The 15,062-nt window shown below is 44.9% G+C and overlaps 3 protein-coding genes across 9 annotated transcripts in view; 1 reads left to right on the top strand and 2 right to left on the bottom strand.

Moving 5' to 3' along the window:
• The window catches only part of celsr1a (cadherin EGF LAG seven-pass G-type receptor 1a), a 95,062-nt gene extending 88,585 nt beyond the window's left edge, over nt 1-6,477 (bottom strand). For all 7 annotated transcript variants that reach the window (XM_005725107.2, XM_005725104.1, XM_005725108.1 and 4 more), the window contains exon 1: nt 2,500-6,477. In XM_005725107.2, coding sequence (XP_005725164.1) covers nt 2,500-6,040 — 3,541 coding nt within the window. In that variant the 5' untranslated portion in view covers nt 6,041-6,477. The remainder of the gene's footprint in view (nt 1-2,499) is intronic.
• Nucleotides 6,478-7,758: 1,281 nt separating this feature from the next.
• trmu (tRNA 5-methylaminomethyl-2-thiouridylate methyltransferase) lies at nt 7,759-12,552 on the bottom strand. Its single transcript, XM_005725111.2, has 11 exons — nt 12,353-12,552; nt 12,010-12,175; nt 10,889-10,995; nt 10,666-10,788; nt 10,382-10,554; nt 10,249-10,302; nt 10,059-10,125; nt 9,671-9,771; nt 9,232-9,376; nt 9,055-9,137; nt 7,759-8,961 (listed from the first exon to the last, which is right to left on the bottom strand). Exons 1-11 carry the CDS (start codon nt 12,432-12,434, stop codon nt 8,812-8,814), a joined length of 1,251 nt encoding a protein of 416 aa, XP_005725168.1. The 5' UTR covers nt 12,435-12,552; the 3' UTR covers nt 7,759-8,811.
• A 40-nt stretch (nt 12,553-12,592) lies between these two features.
• LOC102194586 (L-threonine dehydratase biosynthetic IlvA-like) lies at nt 12,593-14,555 on the top strand. The gene is made up of 7 exons (XM_005725103.1): nt 12,593-12,653; nt 12,978-13,155; nt 13,232-13,413; nt 13,549-13,679; nt 13,797-13,945; nt 14,023-14,112; nt 14,236-14,555. The coding sequence occupies exons 2-7, from the start codon at nt 12,978-12,980 to the stop codon at nt 14,475-14,477; spliced, it is 972 nt and encodes a 323-aa protein (XP_005725160.1). The 5' UTR covers nt 12,593-12,653; the 3' UTR covers nt 14,478-14,555.
• The last annotated feature ends 507 nt before the right edge of the window (nt 14,556-15,062 follow it).

Genomic DNA, 15,062 nt, shown 5'->3' with positions numbered 1-15,062 from the left:
CACACACACACACACACACACACACACACACTGAGGGAGATTGAGGACAGATGGAACAGTGTTGTGGCTAGCAAAGTGTGTTAAGTGAGTGTATCTCGGTAGAGTTATCAGAGCATTCTTGTGTTTCAGCAGAGAGCTCGGGAAACATTCTCAGGCCTCCTGTTTGCCAGAAGAAAAGCACCTGTGCATGACTTACACAGGTTTTAGGAGGAACTTTGATTAGTAGCATAAGAAGAGTGACAGCTTTCAACCTTTCCCTCTCTAAATGAGACAGTGCTCACTTCAATACATCAATAAGTGGTCTTATGTTCTGCTGATGGGGCTTGTTTAAATGAAAATAATACGGTGTCATCACTCTCATTGTCAGATGTATAACTAGTCACAACCTATTCAAATGATGTGTGGAAAAGGTACGCACACCCACAGAAAGACCCAGTATGAACTGGGCCTGATGAAAGGGATACAAAGAGGTCTGCCAACAATTAGACTGGATCCATACGTATACACTGTATAACAATATGATTTGGTTCTGGTCCTGAACTGGAATTTGGACCTAATTTAGATTTGCGACAAAGAAGAGGTCAAAAAATAACTACACATAGAGGGGAAAAAAGCCAGAGGGAACCTAATTTAAGACGGACTGAAACACAGCTGGTGTACTGACTCACAGTACTTGTTAACTTGCTGATAGCCTAAAATTCCCCAAAGGCTTTCCTCTCCAGAAAGCCCAAAGGTCAAAAGGCCAAGCCATCAGCAGTAATGGTTGCTTAACACTTGACATCACGAAAAGAAGGAAAAAAAAACAGGGGGTTGGAGCTCTTCAGTGTAAGTGTGCACATCTGTTTAATTGTGCATGAACGTGTGCGTACTTATATTTATGTGTTTGGGCGCACAAGGCCACAACTAATTAAGAAGACTGCCCCCCCCCCCCCCCCCTGCTTAAGGGACCATCAAGAGGTCACTGTAGTCAAGGATACAGCAAGACCCGTCAGCTGTCAATGACAAGCATGAAAGCAGAGACAGCGAATGAGGGCTATACAGCCTGTAACCTGCTGAGCCGCTGGGGTCTCAGATGCTCCGCAGGTTGACTACAACAGCAATAAAGCACTTAGAAAAGGACAGTCAGCCTTTTGTCTGAGACAAAGACAAAGGCACAAGTCCTCCAGCAATGAAAGGACTTCTTGTGAAAGCCTTGCACTGCCCTGTGAACCATGACATGGAGGTTAAGCTCGATTCCAGCTGCATTATCACACCAATGTTTCTGTCAGAATACAGAGAGGAGATTGCAAGACCAATATGGCTAACTGACAAAAAGACACACATTTTCTCACATGTAATTTCATCTTAAATACTTTTACCAGTCACAATGATCTACAGTGCAAAAAGCTAGACTGATGGACTGGGAATTCAGATTCCCCTGTTGTACCCTGGATCATAGCAGCTCATCTGCATTCTACCAACAAGTGCATATGTTAGGAGACATGACAGGGTAGCAAAAAAAAGCTGGGAGAGCTCAACAGATCAAGCTGTGTTATGCTGTTTGCCCATTTTGGGGGGTTTAAAGTGCTCTGGTTGATCAAGCAGAGAAAGCATGAGAGTGAGAAAAGAATAAGAAAGGCAAAGAGAGAGAGACAGCGGAGAGGTTTTGCAGCTACTGACAGGTAACAGGAGAGCTAGAGAAATACATTTATTCTTCTTGATTAATAGCTAAGTGTGAGCCTCTGTATCTGCTCACACTTACATCTGTGCTGTAGTAGGTATCCTCTGACTTTGGGTGTGAATGTCCAAATGTTTGCATTTGTCTAATCTTTAACTTTAAAGAACAAAGTGTGCTTCTGTCTTGGAGAAAAAGAAGCTCAGTGCAAATTCTTTCTACATGACTTAGCAGGGTTTGGATCTAAGCCTTCAGATCCAACCCCCCACCACAGAAACGTATCCAAACTTCTCTTTCATTCAAAAATCGATGTGTGAAAAACATGCGCAAAGCACGAAAAACTACAAAAAAAACCTTCATCCACTCCCCACTCCCTCCTGCAGTGAACATGCACATTCATCCCATGCACTTTAAAGAGTGCTAGCATGGATAAATTCCAAACAGTGAGAAAAGGAAATCAGCAGCCTTCATATATTTGCACTACATGCATGTGTGCGCGCCGGCTTTTTCACCAAAACCCACATAACTGCAACAACAAAGCCACTGAGCTATGAGGGTGCCCTGTGAACGGCACCTTTTTATTACCTCTACCCACCACTTGCAGACAATACATTTATCAGCAATTACGTAAAGCAGCACAACCGGATGCTGCACAGAGCCTGCAGCAAACACTTCACTGATCATACAGTCAATACTGCAGTTGTCTCTATTCATGAGAAAATTCTACACTGACTCCAAAGTGTGGTGATGAATCACATATTGGGGGAAATTTCCATCTTTAACACATTTTATGAAACTGACAGGAAAAGTAGGATTTTCTCAGAAAAACATGGTTGACTGCTTACCTGAAACAGAAATAGTCATGGGTGCTTCCAGAGCCCTGTCATTGTCCAAATCCCTGCTCAACCTCAGATCCCCAGTTTCTTCATTCAACAGCAGCAGACTGAGCTCATTTCCAGACTCAAACTTGTAGCGCAGTTTATCCGACACATCCGGGTCATGAGCCGGAACCTTTCCTATTATTCCAGATGGAAAACTGTTGGACTTGTTGGTGACATAGTTATTAAAGAGAATCTCAAAGTTGTGCAGCACTGGTTCGTTGTCATTCATGTCTACTAGGCGGATGTGCACAGTAGCACGGCTCACTAGCGGTGCTGATGTGGCCTGAACGACTATGACATACTCAGTTTTGGTCTCATAATCCAAGTCTGTGAGTGCAGTGAGGTCTCCATTGAAAATATCCAGCTGGAACACTTCTGGAATATTTCCTTCTACGATCTGATACATGATCTGAGCATTAGTGCCGTCATCGGGGTCTGTGGCAGTGATCTGGGCCACGACTGATCCCACTGGGCTGTTCTCTTGCACGTCAATAAAAAGCTCATCCTTCTCAAACACTGGAGCATTGTCATTTATGTCTTGGACTACAATATGAATAGAAACAGCAGCTTTCAGAGGCGGAACACCTTTATCCACCGCAAAAGCCTTCAGGTTATAAACGTGAACGTTTTCCCGGTCCAGCTTGCGAGCGGTTCTGACGATGCCAGAGTGAGGCTCTACGTGAAAATCCCCGTCACCGTCATCCCCACCTTGAAATGTATAGGTCACCCTGCCGTTTGATCCACTATCTCTGTCTGAAGCAGAGATCTGGAGCACACTAGTGTAGACAGGTGCATCCTCAAGAACACTCCCCTGGTAGATGTCTCTGAGAAAATGAGGAGCATTATCATTGGCATCACTGATGATGATCTCTACATAAGTGATGTCAGATTTCTGGGGGATGCCATTGTCTTTGGCAGTGATGGCTAAAGTGTAGGAGGCCTGATCCTCATAGTCAAGCTCCATTTTGGTTACGATGGCACCTGTATCTGGGTCAATTTCGAACTGAGGAACATTGTCTTCCATTACATACGTGATACGAGCATTTTCCCCCGTGTCTTCATCTGTCGCACTGATCACTATCACAGTGCTGCCCACTGGTTTGTCTTCACTGATAGACACGTGGTAGCTGGCGCTTTGGAAGACAGGCCGGTGTGTGTTGGCATCGGTGACATTGATGAACACCTGGGTGGTATCGTAAAGTGTTCCATCACTGGCGGTGACTGTCAGGACATACTGGCGTTCCAGCTTGTAGTCCAGGGGAAGGGCTAAGGTGATGAGGCCACCGCCACTCTGGCTAGTGATGGCAAAGCGGTTCCTGGTGTTGCCGCTGGAGATCTGATACGTCACCATGCTGTTAACATCCCTGTCCACAGCGGTCACTGTCAGCACACTGCTGCCGACCACAGCATCTTCGTTGATCTTCAGTGAGTAGGTCTTCTCTGAGAATGTGGGTGTGTTGTCGTTCACATCCAGCACTGTGACGCTGACACTGGCAGAGGAGGACCTCACAGGTGTCCCGTGATCTCTCGCCTCCACGCCAAAGGTGTAAAATTCAATTTCCTCCCTGTCGAGCGGCTCACTAACTGTAATCCAGCCTGTGCTGTTGTTGATGGTGAACGGAAAACCTGGCGTGGTGTCGGTAATGCGGTATTCCAGGAGAGAATTTTTCCCTGAATCGGCATCAATGGCTTGAATGTGGATGACAGAGTAACCAACGGCCACATTTTCCAGCACTGTAGCCTGGAAAGGTGTGCTGACAAACATGGGTGTGTTGTCATTGACGTCCACCACTTGCACCACCACCATCCCTGTGCTGTTTATCAGCGGAGGCCTGCCTCCATCCTGAGCCTTAATCCTTAAATTATACTCCCGAATCATTTCATAGTCAAGAGGATTGATGACATCAATGACACCAGTGGGGGAGTGAATGTAGAACTGCCCTTTAACGTTGCCACTTATGATGCTGTAGTGAACTTTGGCATTGTTTCCCTCATCTCTGTCCGTCGCCTCCACCTGGATCACTTTGGTGTTGACTGGCACGTTCTCTGGGACCTGCACCACGTACCTCTTTTCAGTGAACTGTGGGTAGTTGTCATTTTCGTCTTCCACAGTGATGTAAACTGTGGCGGTGGCACTGCGGGGACTTGGCTCCTTCCCCTGATCGTTGGCTTCGACGATCAGTTGGTACTGGGCCCGGGTCTCCCTGTCAGGCCGCTCTCTGATCCTCACCAGGCCGCTCCGGGGGTCAATTTCAAACACAGAGTTGACTTCGTCTGCGTTCACAATTTTATAGATCATGTCGGCGTTGGAGGGAGCATCACCGTCAGTGGCCCGGACTGTCTTAACTTCAAAGCCCACTTCTACGTTTTCTCGGATGCTGACTCGATATTCATTTTGCTCAAACACAGGGGTGTGGTCGTTGGTGTCACTTACAGTGACAGTGAGGTAAGAAGTGGCAGATCTTTTGGGGGTGCCATTGTCCGTCACAGTAACTTTGAACACATGAGTGTCTTTGACTTCTCTGTCCAGAGCCTGGATAGTTGTTATGCTTCCAGTCTGTGAGTCTATGTAGAAAAAGTCATCAGACCTTTTATCAAACAAGGCTTCCATGCTGTACTCCAGCCTCCCCGCTTCTCCATCATCTGGGTCATTTGCTTTTAGGGTGATAACTCGCGTCCCAGCGGGCTCATTCTCACGCACAGACACCTGATAGTTGGGAAGTTGAAACTGGGGAGATGAATTAACCTGCCGCTTTCCCCTTCTGATCAGCACAACAGACTGTCTGTGGATGGTTTCTGACGGGCTTTGGTGTTGTTTGCGCGCTTTAACGAGCGTCAAATGAAGCTGCACAGAGAGCCCGCTGCCCGGAGAGCTGTGCAGCGCGCAGTGAAGCTTCTCCTCCGACTGTCCACTGTTTTTAAGACACAAGTCACTAGCCAGGAATAAATCTCCGTGCCTGAACACCCCGACAACGTTTCTTCCTGCACACTCAGTATCCAAAAAGGCAGTGTTTTGCGTGAAGGAGGGTAAAAGTTTTGTTACATTCAAAATTAGAATACCTGCAGGTAAGCAGGAAGTTGCCTCCAGTTTTGAAAGGTGTTTTATTTGAATGTCTGGCTCACCTGACGCTTTCTTTCTCTTGTATTTAATAAAACAGTCCTGGCCGTGAACGAACACATTAAAATGCGTCAGGATAACGTCTCCGGACGCGGAGGAGACAGTTCTGAAATAAACAGGCGCAGGATTCCTGGGTGTGCGCGCACACTGAACTTTGTGGGACAGGCGGATAACACCGTCGAGCCTCCCAACTTGGAAACAACTCTGAATGAAGTTGGGAGATAAAGTCCTGTCAAGTTTATAAGTCCACCCAGGGCCGAGCGACAGGTTGGCCAAAAGGCTCCCGGGCTGTGAAGTCTCCGAAAGGTGCATCTCCAAACATCCCGCGAGCGGCGGCACGGTGAACAGAACACAAACCCAAACCCAGCAACACATCGGCGGCTCCATGCTTGTAAACCTGCCGAATCCCGTTCAACTTCACCGAAACTCCTCCGCAAAAAAAGTAAAGAAAAGCATTAAGTCTCCCTCTCCCAGCACCTCGTCTTACTTTTCTCCCGCATGGTGAAGTTTTTCTCAACGTGGAAAAAGACGCTGGGTATCCATAGTATCAGTGTGTCCAGGCGCGTCACGGCTGCGTAAACACACACTGAGTTTAAAATGAGTACAAAATGGCTCCGCGGCTCTCCTCCACCTCCTCCTCCTCCTCTCTCCTCCTCAGAGACTTATTACCATAAACCTGCTGTGTTCCCCCTCTGGGACGCTTTCGGGTGGGGTGGTGGCGAGGAGGCTTTCTTTTTTTTTTCTCATGGAGATTTAGGAAGTGCCGCTGTCCGGGTGACCAATACGCACAGGCGCATTGTTATTACAATAGGACGAGAGGTGGGTAAAATTCCTGCTGCGCGTTTAAGTGTCGCTCCCTCTTCAACTTCTGTGTGCTGAAGCGTTCTGAGCTGTGATGGTACAATTAAAACAGACCTGAGGCTCAGTGAAGGAAGACTGAAAATGTCATCATCACAGCTTTAACCAGCTCCTACTCATCTATGAAGGGGTAGAAAGTTGAACAGTTATTTATATGTCACATCAATGTAGTAAATATTAGACACAGGGAACTGTGGACTGCACCACAAAACTACAGGAATGTCGCAGAGGATCTCACTTCCTTCACCCGCGCAGTTTACTTGTGTGCGTCATGGTCAGAGATGAGTGTTTTTTCTTCATTTGTAATACATCAACAACAATATAATAATAATAGTAATAGTAATAATAATAATAAGTCAAATCAGCGTTTCAGGCATCTAATTTTGTATGATTTTAGAACTTTACGTTCATTCAAACACATTTCCTCACGTTTCATTTTGCCTCAACAAAACGATTTTTTTTTTTTAATTTAAAGTTTAAGCTGACAAAAAAATGACTTTTCTATTCTGGAAAAAACTCCCACAACAACGATTATATGCTGCACTTTAACGTGTATCACGAGACAATGCCGTTACTCTCGGGATTCGTTATGTTTGTGCTAAACAACGTTAACTCCAGAATAACAGTTGACGTTAGTCTTGTACAACAGCGCCCCTACGAGGACAAGGAGCTTTACAACAGTTGGCCCTCAGCTGCCGTATCCACTGATGAACTTCCTTACGCACACCTTACTGGTGCCGGGTTGGACCCGTTTTTACCTGCGCAACTCCCTTAATTTTCCGTTGCACAGATTCAGCAAAGTCCTGGAAACATTCCTGAGATATTTGAGTCTGTATCAACTTGACAGCATTACAACTTCGATCCCTGGCTGCTCCAGTCTGCATGCCAATCAGTTGCTTTCCAATGAAGTGTGAATGTTAGACAGCATGTCGCAAAGAGTGCTTGTGTGTAAAATTCTCCAGTAGAGTAGAAGTGCTCTAAAAACCAGCACATGTACTCTATGGCACCAACAACCGTGTCATTTTAAGAGTCACTTAAATCACCTTTTTGTTCAAATGCTCAGTTTGAACATCGGCAGGTCATCTCGACCATGTCTACATGTCTGATTGGCTGATTAGACATTTGTGTTACAAGCAAAAGAAAAAGAAAAAAAAAAGGTGTGCCTAACAAAATGACCATTATGTACATAAACTCAATTTTGCCCAAGAAAAAAATCACGACTCTGGACAGAACATGATATGGCACATTTAAACACAGGCGTGTGCAGGGAAAGCAAATATCACTCTTCGCATTTATTTATTTGTTTAAGTCCATTTTTCAAATGTACACTTTGTACAGAGTTCGTTCTCCTGCGCCCGAAGAAAGCACTGCTGTTTTTTAAAAAACATTAACCTGGCATTTTAAATACAATACAGCATTAGAAATCATCTTTCTTGTAATTTGAAAAACTGAAATAAATGGCACAACCGATGGATAAAAACATCCAATACTCTCACATTTCCTTTCTCTCCTATCAAGCATTTTTTTGAAATGAAACACCACGTGAAACATACAAAAATAATTTTTTAGTAGTCTTCAAAGTTTTTAGCTGGTCTGAAAAAAACAAACCAACCTGAGAAGCCTTAAAACTTTTAAGACAAACTACATAAACTCCAATAAAGTAGAACAAGCCAAGAGTCAACCAGATCTGCCCACAAGGTAGTGTCCTCTGAGGAAACGTGAGCATTCTGACAGTCCAGCAGAACTTCACAAATCTTCACCCAGGTCTCCCAGTAAAGAGAAAGCAGAGCTCAAGGCCTCAGACCACAAAAAAAAAAGCACCGTCTAAAGTTCAGAAAATGCTCTGCTTAACAATGTGAGCTCATTTTTTGTTTCTGCTTTTATGAAAACACACAGTGCACTGTAGAGATGCACAAACCTACTCGTTTACACAATATCAATTAAATAATCGCATTTCACGAGTGCATCTTTGTCCTCGTAGTGAAGCCAACAACAAGCAGTACCTGGAAGTTATCTCTGTGGTGTTGGTACAGATCTTGGACGGAAAGATTAGGTTATATTAGGTTAAAAACATTAGAGATCTACTTATGTAAAAAAAAAACAAACCATAAACAAAACGCTGCTGTTTCCTGGAGCCTTTAAAAAGCCAATCAACCCTCTGCTGCCTCCCTGAGCATCTGCCCTGTGTCACTAAAGCCGGTCCAACCATCTCTTGGACTGGCTTATGTTCCTCACAGGGTGCTCGCAGCTCATGTGCTGCACACAGTGCATTTCCCCCACAGCCGGACTGTGAGCTCCTCTCAGCTGTCTGGTTCAGGGGTCGACTGCTCTTTGCGCTGAAAGGCTGCTACCATCCGCTCGCGGCCCTTCTGCAGCGTGAATTCGCTTGGCCCAAGCTGGGTGATCTTCCCACTGCCCAAACACTCGTCCCCTTTGTAGAGCACGGCAAACTGTGGAAGGAAAACAAGAACACTCCGATAACACAAAGAAGCCACACATGTAGTGTGATGTTAAAGAACAGTCCTGAACACGTTAGCCGCTACCTGTCCAGGTGTCAGAGCTCTGACTGGCTGGGAGAGCAAAATCCACACAGAGCCGTCCATGTTCAGAGTTACTGTGCAGGCAACTGGAACGCACAGTTGAAGCTGTGTTTAATGTTTGAGCCGATTTTCAGTCGGCATTAATAATCTTCTCGCAGGCACTGATAACACAGAACTCACCGAGCGGCATCTGGTGGATGAAGCGGAAGTGACAATCCATCATTTGGGTCCTGGCTAGTTCGGGGGGCGGGTCTTCTGTTACCCAGTGGAAACGCTCCGTTCGCACGGTGTCGCGGAAAAGAGCTGGGTGATTGGTTGTCGGAGCCTGAGCCACAAGAGGTGTAACAAATCAAGTACCCGATTAAAAATGGTCACGAATTGCAACACGTTGCTCAAGAAACACCAAAGATGAATACGCTGCCTCCTACAGGGAGTTACAGGTATTACCATCCTCCTTTTCATTTTACAAACCTGGTTTTGGAATCTACAAGTCGACACATTCATGAACATTAAAACTGGAAAAAAAATTAAATAAATCGCTCCTAATTGTAAGGGAACATCAGGAGAATGTTAAGATGGATGCGTTGACATTTGATAACTTAAACACAGATGTTCTCACCACAAACACATCTCCAGTAACGATGTCTTTGTCCACCACAAACCAGGCGTCTCTCTGCCCGCCTATCCTTGCCCTTTGGCCCAGTGTCAGTGTGAACCAACCTGTATGGACAGAAACACATAAGAATATGAGAAAAGAAGGGACAAACAGGTGTCTGATAGTTTTATACATGCGGATATGGATCAAAACAACCTCTGTAACCTTTAACATGTGACTGCATGGGAAATAATTTGACTTTGAAGTCAGCCTCATGTGGCCATTTGAGGAACTGCATGTTTCAGCTTTGTTTTTAGCTCCAGAGAATGCTGCCTGACTATAATACATTTTAGTCAGGTGTACAGTAGTGGCACACTTTTATTTTTTTTTAAAAAGATGTTCACAAACACACCTTTGTGGGTTCCCATTATAGTTCCATCCTCAATGGAGACAAAGTTCCCAGGTTTGGGGTCCAGATACTGAAAATAGAAACAAAGCAGCTGAAGATCAAAATGATCTGAGGTCATCTTAAAAGAGATGGAAGGTTTTGTCCTAAATCCTATGAAAATGAGATACTTTTGCCATGTGAAATAAATACTTACCTCCAAGATGAAGTTTTCAAAGTTTCTCTCTCCAATAAAGCAGATACCCATGCTCTGAAACGACACACCAGTCAATTTAAATCCTGTGTTCCTCTCCTCTCTCCTTATTAAAGTCTGTAATATATATGAGCACCTCTTTCTTCTTCAGCACGTGGTGAAACCCGGCCTCAGCAGCCATCTTTTTCACAAATTCTTTGGTGAGTCCAGCGAGCGGGAACATGGTTTGTCGTAAGGCTTGTTGTGGGATCTGACTGAGAAAGAAAGTCTGGTCCTTGAGGAGATCGGCCCCTTTGTACAGCTTCACAGCTGGTGACGGGAACGCAAGAAAAAAAGAAACTTCAGTCGCAGAAACGAAAATAGTGGAAATTAGTGTAAAAATCAGAGATATAAGAGGTATAAAGGGAAAGTCACACTTACGATTTCGGATCTCAAATCGATCTCTGAACAGCGTGGTGGGCGGAGCTGTGTGAGCCTGTTCGAAAACTTCGTCATCTTCCTGTGATGTCCTGGCATAGTGGCCTGTTGCCATGGCATCAGCACCTACAGGAAACAATGTGTCTCTTGGAGTGTGTCTGAGACTCAAGTGATCATATTTTATATTTCAACCAATAAGCATGAGAATGAAAATAAAACAGCGTACCCAGGGTGTCGATGGCATATTTGTGGAAGTGGTTAAATTTGATGTGCTTGTTGCATAGTATGTCTGGGTTTGGTGTTCTTCCCCTCTCATATTCCTTCAACAGATTACTGCAAAAAAGACAGAGAGAAACTGCATTCAGTGCTCAACACTGGATAAAAAAACAGGTATAAAATTTGAGAGATTCCACATTCTGATCCTAGTTTTTGTTCTAAATCTCATTGAAGTCAATATCAATTTTAAATGTAAATCAGAACATTTTTCCTTATCAGGAATCCTGGAAGCTCGCCTCATATTGCACTTTTTAAGCTCTTCCAGCATGCACACAGTTGTTGCACATCTGCAAGCCACTTTGCAACCAGCCTCCCACTGAGCTCCTACTTTTTAATGCTGCATATGAACATTGTAGATAGCATGTTGGTTTGATAGTTAGTGCTGTTGCCTCACAGCAGGAAGGTAATGGGTTCAAATCCACTGACCAGCTGGGGAGGAAGCCAGGGAATCTGGAGTGAACCCACATAGGATCTATGTTGCGTCTGCATGTTCTCCTCGTGCCTGCATGGGTTCTCTTTGGGTACTCCGACTTCCTCCCACATTTCACAGGCACACTTTAGGTTAACTGGTGATTCTTAATTGGTCGTAGGTGTGAATGGTTGTCTGTCTGCCTGGATGACCTGCCCAGGGTGTAACCTTCCTCTTGCCTTATGACAATTGGGACAGGTGGAACAAAACAGGGAATAGATGTAGCCCTCTCTTCTGTGCTTACTGCCACCTACAGCTTTCCATGTATGTACACAGGGAGCCCACACAACAGAAGCATCCAAATATGACTTACTGCACACAGAAATACCTTTGTGTATCGTGGTCCAAATGACCTGCAACTGTCTTTTTAGCAGCTCTTTAAACTAGTATGTTTAGAAACGATATGCTGAAAATCCCTTTGGAGCATTTTCACAAAAACGGCATTTCTCAAATTTCATTGGAGATGGCGGCATCTGTAATGGACAAAGTATGTTGAACACAGCGCCGACAGGACGATATACAGAGGAGGTGGAAAGGGGATGGAGGCAGATGATAAGCTGCTGTGAGCACTAAAGGCAGCAGACAGAAGAAGACAGAAATACCTGAAAACTTCATGCCAGTACTCTTTGACATAGGAGACTTGATGAAAGGGGACATCCAGGCTCTGGCACACTCTGTATGCGTCCTCACAGTCCTTCTCTGTGGTGCAGACCCCCTTCTCATCCAGAGAATCCCAGTTCTTCATAAAAACTCCAGTCACGTTGTAGCCTTCAAACAACACGCAATCACAATGAGACTCACTTACAGCTTTACTTTGGTTTTTCTGACTTTATTTGATTGATTTCTTTGATTGGTATACGGCGGCTTCGCCCGTCTGGCTAACCTTTCCCCATCACAAAGCCAGTACAGGTGTGCTTCAGTGTTTCCACTGCCAGCTTTTCTCACCTCGTCTCTTCAGCAGTAACGCTGCGACGGAGCTGTCAACGCCGCCGGACATGGCGCACACCACGTGCTTTATCAAAGCCATGTTTTCATATTACTGCAGTCTGTCTTTGAACACTTTCTCGCTCACGAAGCTAGAATATTTCACCCAGCTGCTCCACAGAAGCCGCCATGTTTGCGGTCCACTCAGCAATAACGTTCGACTTGAAACGCGTTTTATGCCGGAACCATCGAGCTGCAGAGGAGGGAGACGAAAAAGTTGTAACACTAAACTTCAAGGAGCTGAGTGAAAACAAATAATAAGGTCTGTGTAAAAAATACCGAATAGAATAAATATACATTTTTGGTTTCGTTTAAAGGCGAAACATAGTTGTTTTATATATAATTTAACTTTCACGTTTTTTCCTAATAAATCAGAGGCTCCGAACTGCTTACAAATTAAATCAACTCAATTCTTTACATTTTCCGATTATTAAAATGGTGAACTCATGGTTGAGAGCTACATATTTTAAATTAATCCTACAGTAACTGCAAAAATATATTAATAAATTAATGAGTGTCTTTTATACGTTTATGTAAAACTAAACTACTGGGTGTGATGATGTTTCTCTGTTTCTGACCCACCCAGATGTGTGAGGTGTCTGCAGACCCTGTCACCCTGGACATGCTAAAAGAAGCGAGAGAGACGGTGAGGAGCAGCCCTCTGGGTGTCATCAACACCCCCATGATCGCCTGGAGGCAGACCACCCTGCCTCTCAGCATTGACTGCAACATCCACATCAAACTGGAAAACATGCAGAGAACTGGTTGGTGAAACCCACTTTGTTTGGCTTCCCTGACACTTTGCTGCAGGTTTATTGACCTCCTGTTTTTGAATGACAGGGTCTTTTAAGATCAGAGGAGTAGCCAATCAGTTTGCCAGGAGACCGGCAGGTGGCCGTTTTGTCACCATGTCTGCTGGAAACTACGGCAAGTCGTTTGCATATGCCTCAAAACACTTTGGGTCAAAGGGCAAAGTGGTGATGCCTGAAACCGCCCCAGAGAACAAGTCCATCTTTATACAGGTCAGAGGTTGTTTGTGGCACAGTTAAGCAAAAGACAAAAGCCTTGAAAGTTAAATACAGACATATAAATTACTTCCTAATAAGTGTGAATTTATTACTTTGTCATTTTCATGGAGTGGTTATTCTTGTCCTCAGAGTTTAGGGGTTGAGGTGGAGCGAGCTCCTACATCCTGTCTGATAAACGTGGTGAACCGTTGTGTTCAGGAGGACAACATGACCTTCCTGCACTCCTTCGATGACCTGGATCTAATTGCAGGGCATGCCAGGTACAATCAGGGCTGGATGCTAGTGCATAAGAGTGCTTCTATCTTCGTGTTTTATTGGTAACAATTACATTTTTAATATCTCTGTCTTTTATTAATTACGTGTGCACATGCATTTAGTCTAGGTATGGAGGTGCTGGAAGTGATGCCGGAGCCTGATGTGGTGGTGGTGTGCTGCGGTGGAGGTGGGCTGCTGGCTGGAGTAGCTGCTGCCATCAAACTGTCAGGTTGCAGTAAAACCAAGATCTATGGCGTGGAGCCAGAAGGAGGTAAAAAGTCACAGACAAACTGATGTTTAGCTTGTTTTTGTGTGCAGAAACTTTAAGTGTGTTTCTGCTTAACGCAGCTTGCACAATGTACAAAAGCTTAATTGAGAAGAAGCCAGTAGAAATGGACAGCAAGAGCATCGCGTCAGGTCTTGCACCACCTTTTGCAGGTAGTTTTTGTCAAATTTCTCTCCAGCATATCTGGCTTGTATGTGAACTGTTCTTTTAAAATTCCTTGACTTTCTGTTTGCGATACATGAGAAAATAGAAGAGTTTTCTTGCGCCATCACCAGGCAGGCTGCCCTATCAGCTGTGCCAACGTTACGTGGAGGGGATCGTCCTCGTTAGCGATGAGGAGATCGAGGCTGCCGTGTCCACGCTCTACAGATCCGGGCTGGTAGTGGAGCCATCAGGCTCTGCTGCTTTTGCTGCCATCGTTAACAACAAGATCCCAGAGCTGGAGGGCAAGGATGTTGTGTGCATCCTCACCGGAGGGAATATCGGAAAAGCCGAGCTTGTGAATTTTCAGGACTGACAAACTACAAATCTGTGACTTCTTACAAATCCGTGCCAGTAACTGTCTCAGATAACAATTTAGAATAAACATTGTTAATGCCCATGTTTTTACTGCTGTCGTAATTCTGCGTCTTTCTGGTATGTTTTTTATATTCTTAAAAGTCTGACAGTGTGAGAGAGTGTGCCGATCAGCAATCAGAGTAAGTGCTTGACTCTGATTGCTGATTGGGAATGACAGCAACTCAGCCATGAAGTGGTATACCACATAACATCACAGAGCGAGGACAGCATATGTTGATGCGCATGGTGTGCAAAGACCACCACCTTCCTGCAGACCTCCAAACTTCATGGAATAGGTTTCCATGGCTGAGCAGCTGCATCCCAGCCATGGGCGATCGTGGCTCAACATTGTGGGAACTGTTTGCAGATGCCCCCTTTCTGTTCCACCAGGACCAGTGCACAAAGCAAGGCCCATAAACACATGAGAGAGTTTGGTGTGGAAGAACCTCAACCTGATAGAACACCTTTGGGATGAATTAGAGCAGAGACTGCGAGCCAGGTCCTCTCGTCCAACATCACTGTCTGACCTTACAACTGTGCTTCT

This window comes from Pundamilia nyererei, unplaced genomic scaffold (genome assembly GCF_000239375.1).
Source record: "Pundamilia nyererei isolate P.nyererei 1_Seehausen unplaced genomic scaffold, PunNye1.0 scaffold00014, whole genome shotgun sequence".
Lineage (NCBI taxonomy): Eukaryota > Metazoa > Chordata > Actinopteri > Cichliformes > Cichlidae > Pundamilia > Pundamilia nyererei.
Note: the sequence above shows the minus strand (reverse complement) of the source record. Positions and strands in the feature narration are given on the sequence as shown.